At 37.1% G+C, this 16,224-nt stretch overlaps 1 protein-coding gene and 1 pseudogene across 1 annotated transcript; one reads left to right on the forward strand and one right to left on the reverse strand.

Annotated features, from left to right (window-relative positions):
- Positions 1-5,200: 5,200 nt before the first annotated feature.
- On the forward strand, positions 5,201-13,889 carry LOC128168994 (cell division cycle protein 23 homolog; annotated as a pseudogene).
- LOC128169002 (uncharacterized) lies at positions 9,362-11,897 on the reverse strand. The gene has a single exon (XM_052835173.1). It carries the CDS (start codon positions 11,731-11,733, stop codon positions 9,733-9,735), a length of 2,001 nt encoding a protein of 666 aa, XP_052691133.1. The 5' UTR covers positions 11,734-11,897; the 3' UTR covers positions 9,362-9,732.
- Positions 13,890-16,224: the final 2,335 nt, after the last annotated feature.

A 16,224-nucleotide genomic window follows, 5' to 3' on the forward strand; every position in this document is an offset into this window, starting at 1 on the left:
ACCGACTAAAACTTGCCAATAACCAGAAGCCATATCCAGTGAACTGAAAAAGGTATTTCCCCCTAGTGTATCTATACAATCTTGTATATTTGGAATGGGGAATGCATCTTTTGTTGTTACTTATTGAGGGCCCTGTAATCAATACAAAATCTCATTTTCCCATCTTTTTTTCTCACTAATACAGGGGGAGATGCCCATTCTGAAATTGAGGGTTGAATAATGTCTTTTTCAAGCATTTGATCGATGTAACTCTTTTCTTCATTTTCAAAACCCATTGGTGTTCTACGAAGCTTTTGTTTGATAGGTCTTCCTTCGTCAGTGTTAATTTTATGTGTTATCTCCCCATTAAATAGCCCTAAATCAAAATCGTCTTTCGCAAAAACATGTTGGAATCTATTTAACAAAGAGAAAACTTCATGATGATCTTTCTTATCTAGATTTGTAATTGATCTCTCATATAAATCTTGCATGTGCATAGGTAACTGAGATGTTAAATTGTCTGAGGATGGGTTTTTAGCAGATGTATCTACCTCAATTTTATTGAGAGAAAATTCTTCTTCATCTTCCATAGAGATTAACTCATCTATTTCCATACCAAAACCTACATTCTTACCCTTTTTTAATGTTATGCATCTATCTGTAGGTTTTCGAAAAGAAATTTTTGTTTGTCCCGCACTAATTACAGAATTTGGTGGTAATAACCCATCTGAAATATTTTTGTCTGTCTCAACACAAAGCAAATCTTTGAAGGGTTTGTCAATCTGAACGGGTATAAATTTAACTGATTGTGGTGGTATAACAGTTCTTTTCTGCAATGAAACTCTATATATCTCAACATCATTCTTTGAACCCTCTGTTTTGATTTTGGTAATAGGTATTAATGCTTTATCTACTGTCAGAGTAAAGTTTTCCAAATTGATGATGCAATTGTGAGCTCTCAAAAAATCTAAACCAAGTAATAAAGAATCTGCTATTTCTCCCACTACAACATCCCATCTTTGTTCTGTAGGCCCTATTCTTAACTTGACCTGTTCTGCTATTTTGCCATTAATGATGTTATTTTTTCCTGCTCCTTTTAGTATGATATCTTTCTGAAGTAGGGGCTTTGGTTTTAAACTCTCAAAAAGTTCATAATTCATGACAGTTACTTGGGCAGCAGTATCTATAACAGCATTGATTGTTTTGTTGTTTAAAATACAGGGAACATAGAGAGTGTTTTTCAATTTGTTTTTGTTCCTGTAAAGCTCTTTTTCTATGGTTTTAAATTTTACTTTAGGAGGAGGCCTATCTGATGTATCTGAGTAGGTTGAAGAATGGCCTACATCTCCAACCGATTGAAGTTTAAAGGCTTTGTCTGAGGTGACGGTGACCTATTCTTAGACTGAAATGGTAAACTACTACTTTTACTGATAGGGCATTCTCTCGCAAAGTGCCCTTCTTGGTCACACTTAAAACAAGCTTGTTTTCTAGGACTGTTAGAAGGAGATCTAAACATTCTTGTATTTTCTCTACTGTTTGATCTAGACCTGTTTGTTCTAAGAATTTGAAGAATATCGTGAATATTGTTTTTCATTTCCCGATTATCTTCTTCAATTCTTTTGACCCTTGATTCTAATTTAGAGAGTCTTGTCTGATCTGTGAATTGATTTGATGCTTGTTTTGTATCGTAAACAGCCCTAACTTTGCTTATGTTTTCATCATCATCCTCACTCTCACTTTCAGAACTCTCAAACTTCACCCTTCTTGTCTCAGACTTTCTCACACCTAGTATTAGTTTTTGGTTTGTGACTGCAGTTTTCATGTATTGTGTTGCCATATCTAGTGTAAGTGGGTTCTTGTCCATGGCAATGAGGGCAGCTTGTTTGTTGTAACAACCTCTCAAGAACGCATCTATGGCCACGGTTTGGCGGCAGTCTTCTGGTGTGTCTGGGTATCCATCAGTGGTCATTTCTAGAACTTTGTCTGCAAACTCTTCAACTGTCTCCTCAGAACCTTGTTTGACATCTTGCAGTTGTCGTCTGATAATGTGGGGAAGGTCTTTTTTCCCAAACCGTTCATCAAGCTTTGCACTCAGCTTTTTGAAACTTTTCTGGTCTGAAATTGGTCTAGAGCTGAAATATTTCAAAGCTTTGTCTCTGAGGCATTCAATCAATTTGTCCAGCTTTTGTTCTTCGGACCATTTATACCGGGATGAAATGTGGTTGAACTGTGTGAAGAAAGGTTTCCAGTCATTTTTTCCGTCAAATGTTGACATCTTTGGTGGACTAGGACCCTTTGACTGAAGCGTATCTGCAAAACCAGTTGGGTTTGTTGATGATTTCCAATACACCCCATGTGGTGCCAGCTTGTCGACTTCCCTGTTGATCTTTTCATCTTCGAGTTGTTTTAGCTGATTTTCTAACTGTTGCATTTTGTTTATCCACTTACTGTCTTGGTCAACTAGTCTTTGTTTCATGAGTGCAAGTTCATCGTCCTTAACAGTCATTGTTTTACTAATTGTCTTTTCATAATGAGATTTTGTGTTTTCTAATTCTGTTTGAAATTTTTGTTGTAATTTATTCAGTCGTTCTTCATGTTCTAATGTCAAAGTCTTTTCTAAAGAATCTAATTGTTTTTGTCTAGCAGTAATGTCTTTTTCAGATTGTGCAATTTGAATGTCCCTTCTTTCTATGTCTTTTGCTTGTCTGAGAATTTCTGCTTGTAACTTAGATACTTGACTTGACAGATCTTCAACATTCAAGTGTGTTTTTTCTTGTTGTTTCACTCTCTCTCTGAAAACTATCACACCCTCACTCACAAGGGGATCCCAGATTGTGTTTGGAACTGTTGACATTGTTTTTAGGTCTTCTAATGACAAAGAGCCCCTCTCATCTCTCAACTTAACAATAGCCCCAGCCCTTTTTTCTCCAATGTTTGGAATTGATTTTAATTCTGCCAAATTGGCATTGTTTATGTCTACAGGGTTTGAACTACTCGCCATCTTAATTGATTAATGATCACCAATAAAGACAGAAGAAATAGACGTATTGTTGACTTCTCTATCAGAAAATCCGACAGAAAAATCTCGAGTGAATTTTGTTTTTAAATTTGTTATCAGAAAATCCGACAACAAAATATGTAATTTGTAAGAAGAAGATACGAAATGAAAGAAAACCCCAAATGACATAAATCAAAACAAATATTTTAATTGATAACACCTTACGAATTCACAAAGAAAAAATATTTGGCGCGAAATCCAAATACACAAATTACACTTCACCGATCGAATGATCCTGCCGACAACGCCAATGTTGTGAAGTGATGTTAGTAATTGGATTTATTTATTGGTTAGTATCAAACGTGACAAGTGGTGAGGGGTAACTTAAAGTTACTACCCACCTGAGTTGTGTCTTGAATAGCCTAGCCGACCGGGGGACGTCTTTACTATTTCAGGTTCTGTTCACAACTGAGGAATAATCAATCAGCTGATCGGAATGCCGAACCCGATCTTAATTACATATACTACAGTATCAACTAATAAATGCTATGTGGTCCTTATTGTTGTATAAATTTTTCTCTCGACTATCTTAGTTTCTTGTATTTTCGTACACAACTAAAATCACTGGGTTTATTTTGGAATTATTTTGAACTTAATTCACATGCACACTTGTTATAGCTATTCATCTAATTTTAAGAAAAAGACCTCCCCAAATAAATCTACGATATAAACTTAGTTACCACCATGATTGTATGACCTGTGCTTTAATTCTTTGATGGTCATTTTGAATTTGAAAATACTGTAATATCTCTATATTTTGTGTGCCATACATTTGCACCCTAAAAAGTAGGGTGGCTCCATAACTAATAAAAAGATTAATGATTTTGTATTATGTAGATCAGTCTTTTTACATGAAATACTAGTAGTCTGTTAGACATTTTTGTATTATCTGATATAAGAAAAGAAAACATAAGAGACATATTTTGAAGACATTACACAGCGTACATGTTGCTAGTCTCAATCTTATATAATAATTACTTCCCTGTAGAAGTGTTATCTTCCTTAATTTCTTGTGTGTGGTATAAAATAGCATTTAAAAGTGACGAGACTTCTCAGAATACTACTGCATTTAGATGAAGTGTCAGGGAAGGATACACAGGATGTCCCTCCTAGGCTCTTTTTTGGTTAAAGTTATAATGTAACAGCTGTATATAAAATAGTTAATATGGGGATAATGTGTGGAATAAATATATAAGCAAGAGAATATTAAACTATGAACACACTTCGGTAATTCATGCGCCATGTGCACAAATATAAACATCTCCACGTGTTTTGAGTATATTTATTTTTGTAAGATTAAATAAAATCGTTCAATCTTACATAACCAATTTGACATGTACTTTTGAAAAACAATCATTAATATATTTACATTTTCAACTGTCGTTGTCTGTGATAACATTACAAATCAATTTTGAACTCTAAAACCCTATCCTATCTAATAACTACTTCACTTTTGAAGTGTTCTAGCTCTTCCTTAATTTCTTGTGTGTGATATATAATAAGCATTTAAAAGTGACTAGACTTCTCAGAATACTGCTGTATTTAAATGAAGTGTCAGGGAAGGATATACAGTATGTTCCGCCTAGGTTCTATATTGGTTACAGTCATAATGTAACACACCTGTATATAAGATAGTAAACATGGGGATAGAATGAAATCGATACATAACCTAGAAAATATTAAAATATAAAACAGTTCCAATACTGTTTCAACAATAGACGTTTGTGAAGTTTTGAAATGCACTTACATAGTTACAGGAAAACTTGCTAATTCAGTGGATCAAAGTTGGACATAATTTCTTGGGCAAGAACTAGTAACTCATTAAAGACAAAGAGTTAATGAGTTACCTCCTTTTTAATAAAAATGTAGATTTTTATTCCATAATTTATTACATAATCTTTTAAATATAGTAACTGTTATTTGATTTGAAACAATCTTTAATACATTATTTGATACCATAACTGAACAATTTAAACTAATTTTATCAAATATCTGTTCTACTGTTTTAGCTGCTTGCAATTTCCCTCGCCAATCATTGGATGAAACATTTCTTCCTGGGTCACATTAACCTGGAACTGCAGTTGAATGAGGAGGGACTCAAGATTTACCAACACCTGATGCATAGGGTTTGTCAAGAGTTCCTTCATTGTGTCATAGGTTGCCATGGCTGACAACAACATGAGAGGTAGGTCCTCTGTTGTGGTATTAAATGACTTTTATATGGACTTTATTGAGGAGCATGACAAGTTTTACTTGGCTTTCAGTTTCTTTGATCTCATGGAATGTGACAGGGCAGCCCTCTCTGTCCAAGACTGTAAGAACAAAAAAGCATACTATCTTCACATGTATGGCAGGTACCTGGCTGATGAAAAGAGAAAATTAGACAATGCTCCGGATTCATTTGGTAAAGTTGTCAATTAGTTGTTTTGTTAACAGTCATAGACAGTCAATTGATAGATTTTCCCATGTTTCTGTGATTTTATTGAAATTAGCAGTTTTCTGTCAAAGCTGTATTTAAAATGATACAGGTTATGAACATTAAATGAATGTTCCTTTCTTTCAAGGTCCTCCAGACAAATTAGAGAATGGACACCTTAAAACTCTGAAAACAGAACTAGCCAAGAAGTATGCCATCACGGAACTGGATGGATTCTGTATCTATCTGTAAGTTAGTAGCAGTTTCTACTTGTAGGTAAAAGTATTAAAGGGGCATGGTCACTACTTTTGTCAAATTTTATTTTTCACTTTTTAAGGTAAGGTTTGCAGCTTGCATTTTTTAGGAATAGTACCAAAGTTATATACCATTTTGTTAAGTGTACTAAAGCCTTTTTTCTTATAAAATTCAAATGATTTTGCCGGACCCATTTTATAGCTACAAAAGGTCAAAGTTCATGATTTCAAACTGTCAGGTTGATGAAATGTAAATACTAGTAGTTTTGTGAAAAATGTTCGTTTTATATGGAACAAATATGGGTGTTATTTATGCTCAAAATGTTCGAAAATAATGTCACTATATTATGATTGATTTGTCGTAATTTCCAATAAACTATTTAAGAAAAAAAGTATGTGTTTTCGTGAATGTTGCAGAATAACCTCCGAGGTCGAGAAATGTTTTGAAATATAACAGACGAGACATTGGCCGATGCTTTTATATTTCAAACAACATTTCGAGACCGAGGAGGTTATCCTGCAACATTCACAATAACAAGAACTTTATTTCTGTTCTACTAACAGCCCAGTATTTCTACAGATCATTTCTCCTATGTCAAGGTCCGACATTTTGAGGACTGTTCGGAATCCGTGTAACCACAACAGTTTTGTTAGTAATGTTACATGTTTATCGATCAAAGGAATCACATGCAGGCGACAGAATCTTTCTTTGGATTTTTAATACTCTTCACTTATTTGTAAAATATTTGCGAATCACATGCCTAATTTTTATAGGGCAATTATTACTACTTCACGTTATATATTTTATGTAAAAACATGCAGTGAAAATGTGCTAGGGAGGTCCTAGGAACAGCTGCATTGGTCCCTTAAAAATAAAATTTGAGGCAAAACACATCATTTTGACTGGAATTAACACGTGAAATCGACGCAGTTTTAAAACTTTTTACGGTTTGAAGTTGTACTCTCATGGTCAGTGCGAGACAAATAGGTATTTCTGATCTGATAATTTACCGATGACGTTCATGGTATATTGGAGAATAATGTCCGCGACATCTCTTTGATCTCGGCAAAAACTTTAGTAGAATAAAAATTAAGTAGAATTATCTTAGTATATGTGCAATCTAGTGTTTCTAAAACACTATTGAAAACCATATGTTGCGAACTTCATTTTTGTGTAAATCGATAAAATGCATGTTTCTTTTTGATTTTTCAATGTAAACTAGAAACCCCGTGAAATAAAAAAAACTGAAATCAAATATAATGTCATATAAATTTTTACGTCATATTGGAAATATTAAAGGGTAGTTGGTGTTACATCAAAATGAAAATCTGAGAGTTATCTCCCTGTAAAAATGCTTTAGTAATGCATTTCTAATGTTCAACCAAAATTTGAGTGAGAGTCATTGAGTTATAAGCGAGTTACAGATATCACAATTCTTTGTTATGTACAGTTATAAGTAATGATGTGATGATGTAAGTTATTTTTGAAGCTGGTTTTTATATCTGCTGATTCTTTTTTAACATTTTGAACAAACATTTCCTCTGTTTGTCGCATTCATTGAAGGTCGAAATCTGGAATTTTTTTTCAGCATTAAGATGTAAACAATGACATTACCTGAGCTTTGTTTACATAACAATGAATTGTGGGCTCTGTATCTCGCTTACAACTTAACGACCGACATTCATGTGTTGGTTACTTTTAGAAATGCCTAACAGAATCATTGTAAACATAAAAAAAAACAAGAAAATAAATTTTGCCCCAAACCGTAACCATGCTCCTTTTAATTTGTGAGACAGATCACTCGGTGACAGTTGTCTGAACGTAAGTCAATATAAAGTAGCTATCAAAAACAAAATCTTTATAAATTGAAAATGATGATTTTTTATTAATTCTGTATGGAATTTTATTTTGCAGGTACGGTGTGGGGTTGAAAAAGCTGGATTTACTGAAAGAAGCTATAGAAGTGTTTGTTGATGCGGTGAACTCTGAATCACTGCACTAGGGGGCGTGGTTAGAACTAGTGACCCTCATCAAAGACAAAGAGTCTGTGAGTTATCTCCCTTATATTGGTTAGAACTAGTGACGCTCATCAAAGACAAGGAGTCATTGAGTTATCTCCCTTATACTGGTTAGGACTAGTGACTCACCAAAGACAAGAAGTCAGTGAGTTATCTCCCTTATATTGGTTAGGACCAGTGACACTCATCAAAGACAAGGAGTCTGTGAGTTATCTCCCTTATATTGGTGTGAACTAGTGACACTCATCAAAAACATGGAGTCTGTGAGTTATCTCCCTTATATTGGTTAGAACAAGTGACCCTCATCAAAGACAAGGAGTCTGTGAGTTATCTCTCTTTTATTAATAAACTGATTTGATTAGATCTCAATTCCACACAGAAAATAATTTTTTACAATCTTTTAACTAACTACAGTAAATTGATTTAAGCAATCTTTAATACATTGATACCATTACTGAATACATGCATAACAAACCGTCAGATGCCTTGATTCTTTTGTAGCTGATATGTTACCATCTCTTTTAACTACAGTAGTTTGATTTTAAGCAATCTTAAACACAGTAATACATAAACTGAATTCAATTAACTGAAAATAAATATCTACACAAATTTTAACTGCCTTGATACTGTTAAAGCTGCTGGCACTTTCCCTCCCCAATCACTGGATGAAGCATTTCTTTCTGGGTCACATTTACCTGGAACTGCAGTTGAATGAGGAGGGACTCAAGATTTACCAACACCTGATGGATAAAGGGTTCGTCAAGAGTTCCTACATTGTGTCACAGGTCGCCATGGCTTACAACAACATGAGAGGTAGGTCCTCTGGTGTACGAGGTGCTTTGATAGACATCGGTATTGGTCTTGATTTGTGTCAGGTGATTTAATAGACTTGGTATTGGTCTTGATTTGTGTCAGGTGATTTAATAGACTCAGTATTGGTCTTGATTTGGTTCAGGTGATTTGATAGGCTGAATGTTGGTCTTGATTTGAGCCAGGTGATTTGATAGGCTGAGTGTTGGTCTTGATTTGAGCCAGGTGATTTGATATGCTGAATGTTGGTCTTGATTTGTGTCAGGTGATTTAATAGACTCGGTATTGGTCTTGTTTTGTGCCAGGTGATTTGATAGGCTGAATGTTGATCCGGTATTGGTCTTGATATGTCAGGTGAATTGATAGACTCGGTATTGGCCTTGATTTGGTTCAGGTGATTTGATAGGCTGAATGTTGGTCTTGATTTGAGCCAGGTGATTTGATAGGCTGAGTGTTGGTCTTGATTTGAGCCACGTGATTTGATATGCTGAATGTTGGTCTTGATTTGGTTCAGGTGATTTGATAGGTTGAGTGTTTGTCTTGATTTGGTTCAGGTGATTTGATAGGCTGAATGTTGGTCTTGATTTGGTTCAGGTGATTTGATAGGTTGAGTGTTTGTCTTGATTTGGTTCAGGTGATTTGATAGGCTGAATGTTGGTCTTGATTTGGTTCAGGTGATTTGATAGGTTGAGTGTTTGTCTTGATTTGGTTCAGGTGATTTGATAGGCTGATTGTTGGTCTTGATTTGGTTCAGGTGATTTGATAAACTGAGTATTGTTCTTGATTTGGTTCAGGTGATTTGATAGACTCAGTATTGGTCTTGATTTGTGCCAGGTGATTTGATAGGCTGAGAGGAGATATAGGCCTAGGTCATTATAATTTGATATATATTGCATCTTTAAATTGCAATCAAGGAGAGCACTTTGAGATTTCTAGTAATAAATTAGCAAATCCTTGATATTAAGATTATGAATTATCATAATAATTCCAACCCTGGCAGAAAAAAAACTATCCTTTTGTAACAATTTACGGATGAATGCAAAAAATGTACAATTGTAAGGAGTGTCATTGTGTACGTATTTGAATTTTTTTCCTTATATATTACTACAGTAGAACTAATTAAAAAAGTTAGTGTAAATGTTGTTTTTGTTGATGACCTCTCAATCTTGGTCTAATATTCCACCATACTGGTTTATTTACTGGTGTGGTGTAGACTGAACCATATCATGTATTCTCCTCTGTGTAGCAGTTTGTATTCTGTTCATTGGATGCTGTGTGAGTGACTGTTGGTATGAGTATAGAGCAGCCTGGAGGTTCCCTGTGATCTGTTGACAGATCCCCAGGATCTCCCAGGAGATGTCTCTGGATAGATCATATATATACATTCCCTGATCATGGTGGACTAGGACCTGTAGCTCATCTACAGCTGCTTGTGATAATGTCATATCAATGTGTCTGTGACACAAGAACTCTAGGAAGTGTAACATTACAAACACTGGGATAAATAATGTAGGCTCTCTGATCTGTAGTGCAGACTGTTGTTCTGGTATTAGTTCACTGATATAACAGATTCTGTTTTCAAGTGTGATATTCCTTGCTACAGCCTGTCTCATCTTTGTAAAGCAGGGCTGTCCCCCTACAGCCTCAGTATACCTCTCTCTGTCTACATGTCTATACATCAGATATGGCTGTGCTAACTTGACCTTTGTCATCTCTATAACAGATAAAGCTTCCCTGTATCTGAGTGTCTTGTAATAATACATGGCAATGTACAACATGTCAGATATACACCCAAACTTGGCTGCTAATTTCAGCATGTGACAGGACAGTTTATCTGCAATATACATCTGTTTGTTGACACCTGTGTGTATGTATTCGTTGTGTAATATAAAGGATATACTCTGAAATATGAAGGCTGTAATTCTCTGTAACATAACAGCTTGATAGTGTGTCAGGGTTGATTCTACCAACTGTTCTATTATGTGTATGTATTTGTTATGGCTATTTGTCCTAATTGCACCAATGTAAGAGGTCTCATTAACAAGTTCTCTATCAAGATCAACTTCACTCCTCATTAATCTCTCATCTGTACAAATAAAAAGTCTAGGATTGTACAGGACATTAATGATGTAGGACCTGATAGAGGAACTCTGTAACAGACAGGCCAGACCTTTCTTGTACAGTTCATGTAACTGTAGGAACAATCTGTTTTGTGCTGGTCCATAGACCTTTGTCAAAAACATGTTGTTTTGTGGGATGAAAAAGTTCGGACAAACTCCCTCAGACACCCATTTAAGTAGGAGTTTAAAGCAGACCCAGAAACCGGCCAGGAGATTTTGATGGCGCCAGTGAGGTAGTGTGTTTTGTTGAATGGCCCAGAAAACTGTTGTCTTCATGTGATAGGAACACAACAGTTTATTGGTTTCTTCTAACTGATGATTTATTACTTCCTTTAGGAAAAGTTTTAACAACCCATATGTTAAAAATTGACTGTGGTTCATTGAATACACAAGTTTATATTCTGCCAGAGAAAAAGAAATTCTCCACGCTACGTTTTCATTTGGTCCTAATGGGTGTCCCATTGCTACAAAGTGACACCCATTTCTGACAATATCATGAACAACTTCAGGATCAGGCCATGAGTGACATCTGTCTATCCATGAGGAGGCAGACGAAGGCCAAAAGTCACAAACAAAACAGAAGGCAGTGTCGTATTCTAATCTCCCTGCTATATTACCACTACCACAGGGTCCATGTACAGTTGAATTAGGAAATACTGCTGAACAAGTTAACCGTCTGTAAATAGAACTAGATATATAGACTCTGGCATTCATTCTGACACATGCTGAATGGACTTCTTCAGTTGTTGTTGGTGTCAGTAACTGAAGTAAAGTGAATCCTGGTGGACTCTCGGAACTGTCAGAGAGAATCAAGGTTGTATTGGCTGTGTTGTAATACTCAGACTGAGACATGTCCATGATCACTCGGTGGTTGTTTTGCCAGAACATAATATCAACATCTGATCCCTTCAGTCTGAACCCTTCTCTCTCACTTCCACTCAACATCTCACTGGTCTCATCATTAGATGTTGCTCGTCTGTCCACCATCTCCCTGATGTCTTGTGTCTCCCTCCTCAGGGCCACCTGTTGTGAGGTTCCAACTATCTCACACAGTCCCACAAACACTGACTCTGACATGTTCTGGAGTCCCTCATATCTATATTATTGTTATTTTTTGAAATATATACTTCTATCATTTTTATTCTTAATCAATTATTCCATTAACAAAATTGAAAACATTATTATAGTTTATATAATAATAAAAAGAGGATACTGATAAATGTATGATGTACTTACGTTTCGTGAGGAAAGGACTCCATATTAATTATAAGGAAGTCAAACAACTGTGGAAATGTTTTTTTCTTTTTTTAAGTGCTGGGGTTTTTTTTTTTGGGGGGGGGGGGGGTGTACTTTCATTTTGTGTCAAGAACTAAGTTTTATTCATTAAGAATGTAATTAATTTGGATGTTTACCCATTATAATTTTTTTCTGTATGATATGATTGTGACGGCCATTTTCTGTAAAATTGACCAGGAGGAAAACTCCCATTAAAAGAAAATATTAATAGTATATTTATAGAGTTTAAAGATATTCAATGTGCAACACAATTTAGACATTTTTGTATTGTGCAATAACAAAACAATGTAGTTAATTTAGTGAAGGTAGTGAGCTATTTTAGCATCACAAAATTATACTCTGTCCAGAGTTTTTGCTTCCACCACTTTTCGCTTGATATTTCGATAATAATAAATACCTTTGTGCCCAAACTACATTCATCCACTAATATCAAAAATGTCCAGATTATCTGTTTTGAAACGCCCCCTCTACCACTTCAGGTTTTAATACATATTCCAAAATAGAAGGTCTATGGAGATTTTGCATCAGCCATTAATAAGTCCGGATGATAACGTTTAAAAATTGCGTGAGGTGTCCCAAGTACTTCCGAATGGAGAAAAGATGTAAACATTTCCCATTTTAAATCTCCATAAGAATTTTGTTTTCGTTCCTAAAAACTTTTATGAGTGAAATTGAATAATTTGTCAATAAAAATATCATGAATATTTACCTTTTCATCAATTTCAACTGTACTTCTTTCACAGGTATGTGTTTTTTTTATTAAAAATCATCAAAAAGTGATGGAAGCAATAACTTGGGACAGACTTTAATTAATTTTCATCAAGTCAGCGATATTGCTCCAAAAGTTATTCCCCTTGGACTCTGAAAAATTTCAACTATTTGCAGATTTCATTCATTTTCTTCAATAAAGTCTTCAAAGGAGGGAGGCATAAGTGTTTCACAAACATCTCTTGTTATCAGTATACTTTCCTTCAAGTCTGCAATATAGCTCCTGGGTCTCATGTAAGGGGGTGGTTGGGTAGAAAGAAGGAATAACTTGAGAGGTCCTTTGTGTATTTCTAATTAGTTGTTTACAACTTTAAGTGGATATTAAACAATGCATTTTCAAATATACCTGGAATAATTACCTGTAGTATTTTATGTATTTTTACCTTTGTTTGTTGACAGAGGTAGATATGGCAGTCAACGCCTTCACTGAGCTGACAGAGATGGACCCCTACAGACTAGAGAATATGGACTACTTCTCCAATACTCTCTACATCAAGGTCAGAAGATGTCAAGTCTTGTCCATCAGATTAACCCTTGTTGATTATCAAGTGTTGAAGATCTTTGCAATTGCTTTTTCTAGGAAATGCGGGCTGATTTAGCTCACCTGGCCCACAGGTGTTGTGACATTGACAAATACAGAGAGGAGACCTGTGTAGTTATAGGTAAAGCCTGCTACATGAAACATCCAATGTTATTTAAAGAGATTGGTGATATTCAAGGATTCATTTTAAGATATTTTATTTGAACACGAGTGTCAGTTTTCACATTATGATAGATTCTAAAGCCATTGCTCGGTGGCATATGACTATGAGAGTTATTTAGAGTTATTGAGTACCTAGACCCATTCTAACTGTCTAAAATATAAATAGGAGCATGCATAGCTGCATCTTAAAATATAAAGCAATGATGTCTTCTGACTTTTAGAATATGCCCTTAGGAATTAGCTATATACTGCTTAGCTGTCAGCTCTTGGCATTTTTTATGAAAGGAGTTTTCTATATCAGGTAATTACTACTCTCTGCGGCAGCAGCATGAGAAGGCAGTGCTGTATTTCCAGCGAGCCCTGAAGCTGAATCCCCAGTACCTGTCCGCCTGGACTCTGATGGGGCACGAGTTCATGGAGCTGAAGAATACGACAGCCGCCATTCAAGCCTACAGACAAGCTATAGGTTAGTGAGGCCTACAGAAGGCTATAGGTTCATGAGGCCTACAGACAGACTATATGTTAGTGAGGCCTACAGACAGGCTATAGGTTCATGAGGCCTACAGACAGACTATAGGTTAGTGAGGCCTACAGACAGGCTATAGGTTCATGAGGCCTACAGACAGGCTATAGGTTAGTGAGGCCTACAGACAGACTATAGGTTAGTGAGGCCTACAGACAGACTATAGGTTAGTGAGGACTACAGATAGGCTATAGGTTAGTGAGGCCTACCGACAGGCTATATGGTAGTGAGGTCTACAGACAGGCTATAGGTTAGTGAGGCCTACAGACAGGCTATATGCTAGTGAGGCCTACAGACAGGCTATAGGTTAGTGAGGTCTACAGACAGGCTATAGGTTATTAGACCTACAGACAGGCTATAGGTTAGTGAGGTCTACAGACAGGCTATAGGTTATGAGGTCTACAGACAGGCTATAGGTGAGTGAGGTCTACAGACAGGCTATAGGTTATGAGGTCTACAGACAGGCTATAGGTTATGAGACCTACAGACAGGCTATAGGTTAGTGAGGCCTACAGACAAGCTATAGGTTAGTGAGGCCTACAGACAGGCTATAGGTTAGTGAGACCTACAGACAGGCTGTAGGTTAGTGAGGCCTACAGACAAGCTATAAGTTAGTGAGGTCTACAGACAGGCTATAGGTTAGTGAGGTCTACAGACAGGCTATAGGTTAGTGAGACCTACAGACAGGCTGTAGGTTAGTGAGGACTACAGACAGGCTATGTGTTAGTGAAGTCTACAGACAGGCTATAGGTTCGTGAGGACTACAGACAGGCTATAGGTTAGTGAGGTCTACAGACAGGCTATAGGTTAGTGAGGCCTACAGACAGGCTATATGCTAGTGAGGGCTACAGACAGGCTATAGGTTAGTGAGGCCTACAGACAGGCTATAAGTTAGTGAGGCCTACAGACAGGCTATAGGTTAGTGAGACCTACAGACAGGCTGTAGGTTAGTGAGGACTACAGACAGGCTATAGGTTAGTGAGACCTAAAGACAGGCTGTAGGTTAGTGAGGACTAGAGACAGGCTATAGGTTAGTGAGGTCTACAGACAGGCTTTATGCTAGTGAGGCCTACAGACAGGCTATAGGTGAGTGAGGTCTACGGACAGGCTATAGGTTATTGAGGCCTACAGACAGGCTATAGGTTAGTGAGTTCTACAGACAGGCTGTGGGTTAGTGAGGCCTACGGACAGGCTATAGGTTAGTGAGGTCTACAGACAGGCTTTATGCTAGTGAGGCCTACAGACAGGCTATAGGTGAGTGAGGTCTACGGACAGGCTATAGGTTATTGAGGCCTACAGACAGGCTATAGGTTAGTGAGTTCTACAGACAGGCTGTGGGTTAGTGAGGCCTACGGACAGGCTATAGGTTAGTGAGGCCTACAGACAGACTATAGGTTAGTGAGGACTACAGACGGGCTATAGGTTAGTGAGGCCTACAGACAGGCTATATGGTAGTGAGGTCTACAGGCAGGCTATAGGGTATGAGACCTACAGACAGGCTATAGGTAAGTGAGGTCTACAGACAGGCTATAGGTTAGTGAGGTCTACAGACAGGCTATAGGTTTAAGACCTACAGACAGGCTATAGGTTAGTGAGGCCTACAGACAGGCTATAGGTTCATGAGGCCTACAGACAGGCTATAGGTTAGTGAGGCCTACAGACAGACTATAGGTTAGTGAGGCCTACAGACAGACTATAGGTTAGTGAGGACTACAGACGGGCTATAGGTTAGTGAGGCCTACAGACAGGCTATATGGTAGTGAGGTCTACAGGCAGGCTATAGGTTAGTGAGGCCTACAAACAGGCTATATGCTAGTGAGGCCTACAGACAGGCTATAGGTTAGTGAGGTCTACAGACAGGCTATAGGTTATGAGACCTACAGACAGGCTATAGGTTAGTGAGGCCTACAGACAAGCTATAGGTTAGTGAGGCCTACAGACAGGCTATAGGTTAGTGAAACCTACAGACAGGCTGTAGGTTAGTGAGGCCTACAGACAAGCTATAAGTTAGTGAGGTGTACAGACAGGCTATAGGTTAGTGAGACCTACAGACAGGCTGTAGGTTAGTGAGGACTACAGACAGGCTATGTGTTAGTGAAGTCTACAGACAGGCTATAGGTTCGTGAGACCTACGGACAGGCTGTAGGTTAGTGAGGACTACAGACAGGCTATAGGTTAGTGAGGTCTACAGACAGGCTATAGGTTAGTGAGGCCTACAGACAGGCTATATGCTAGTGAGGCCTACAGACAGGCTATAGGTTAGTGAGGCCTACAGACA

Source organism: Crassostrea angulata, unplaced genomic scaffold, assembly GCF_025612915.1.
Source record: "Crassostrea angulata isolate pt1a10 unplaced genomic scaffold, ASM2561291v2 HiC_scaffold_77, whole genome shotgun sequence".
NCBI classification, from domain to species: domain Eukaryota; kingdom Metazoa; phylum Mollusca; class Bivalvia; order Ostreida; family Ostreidae; genus Magallana; species Magallana angulata.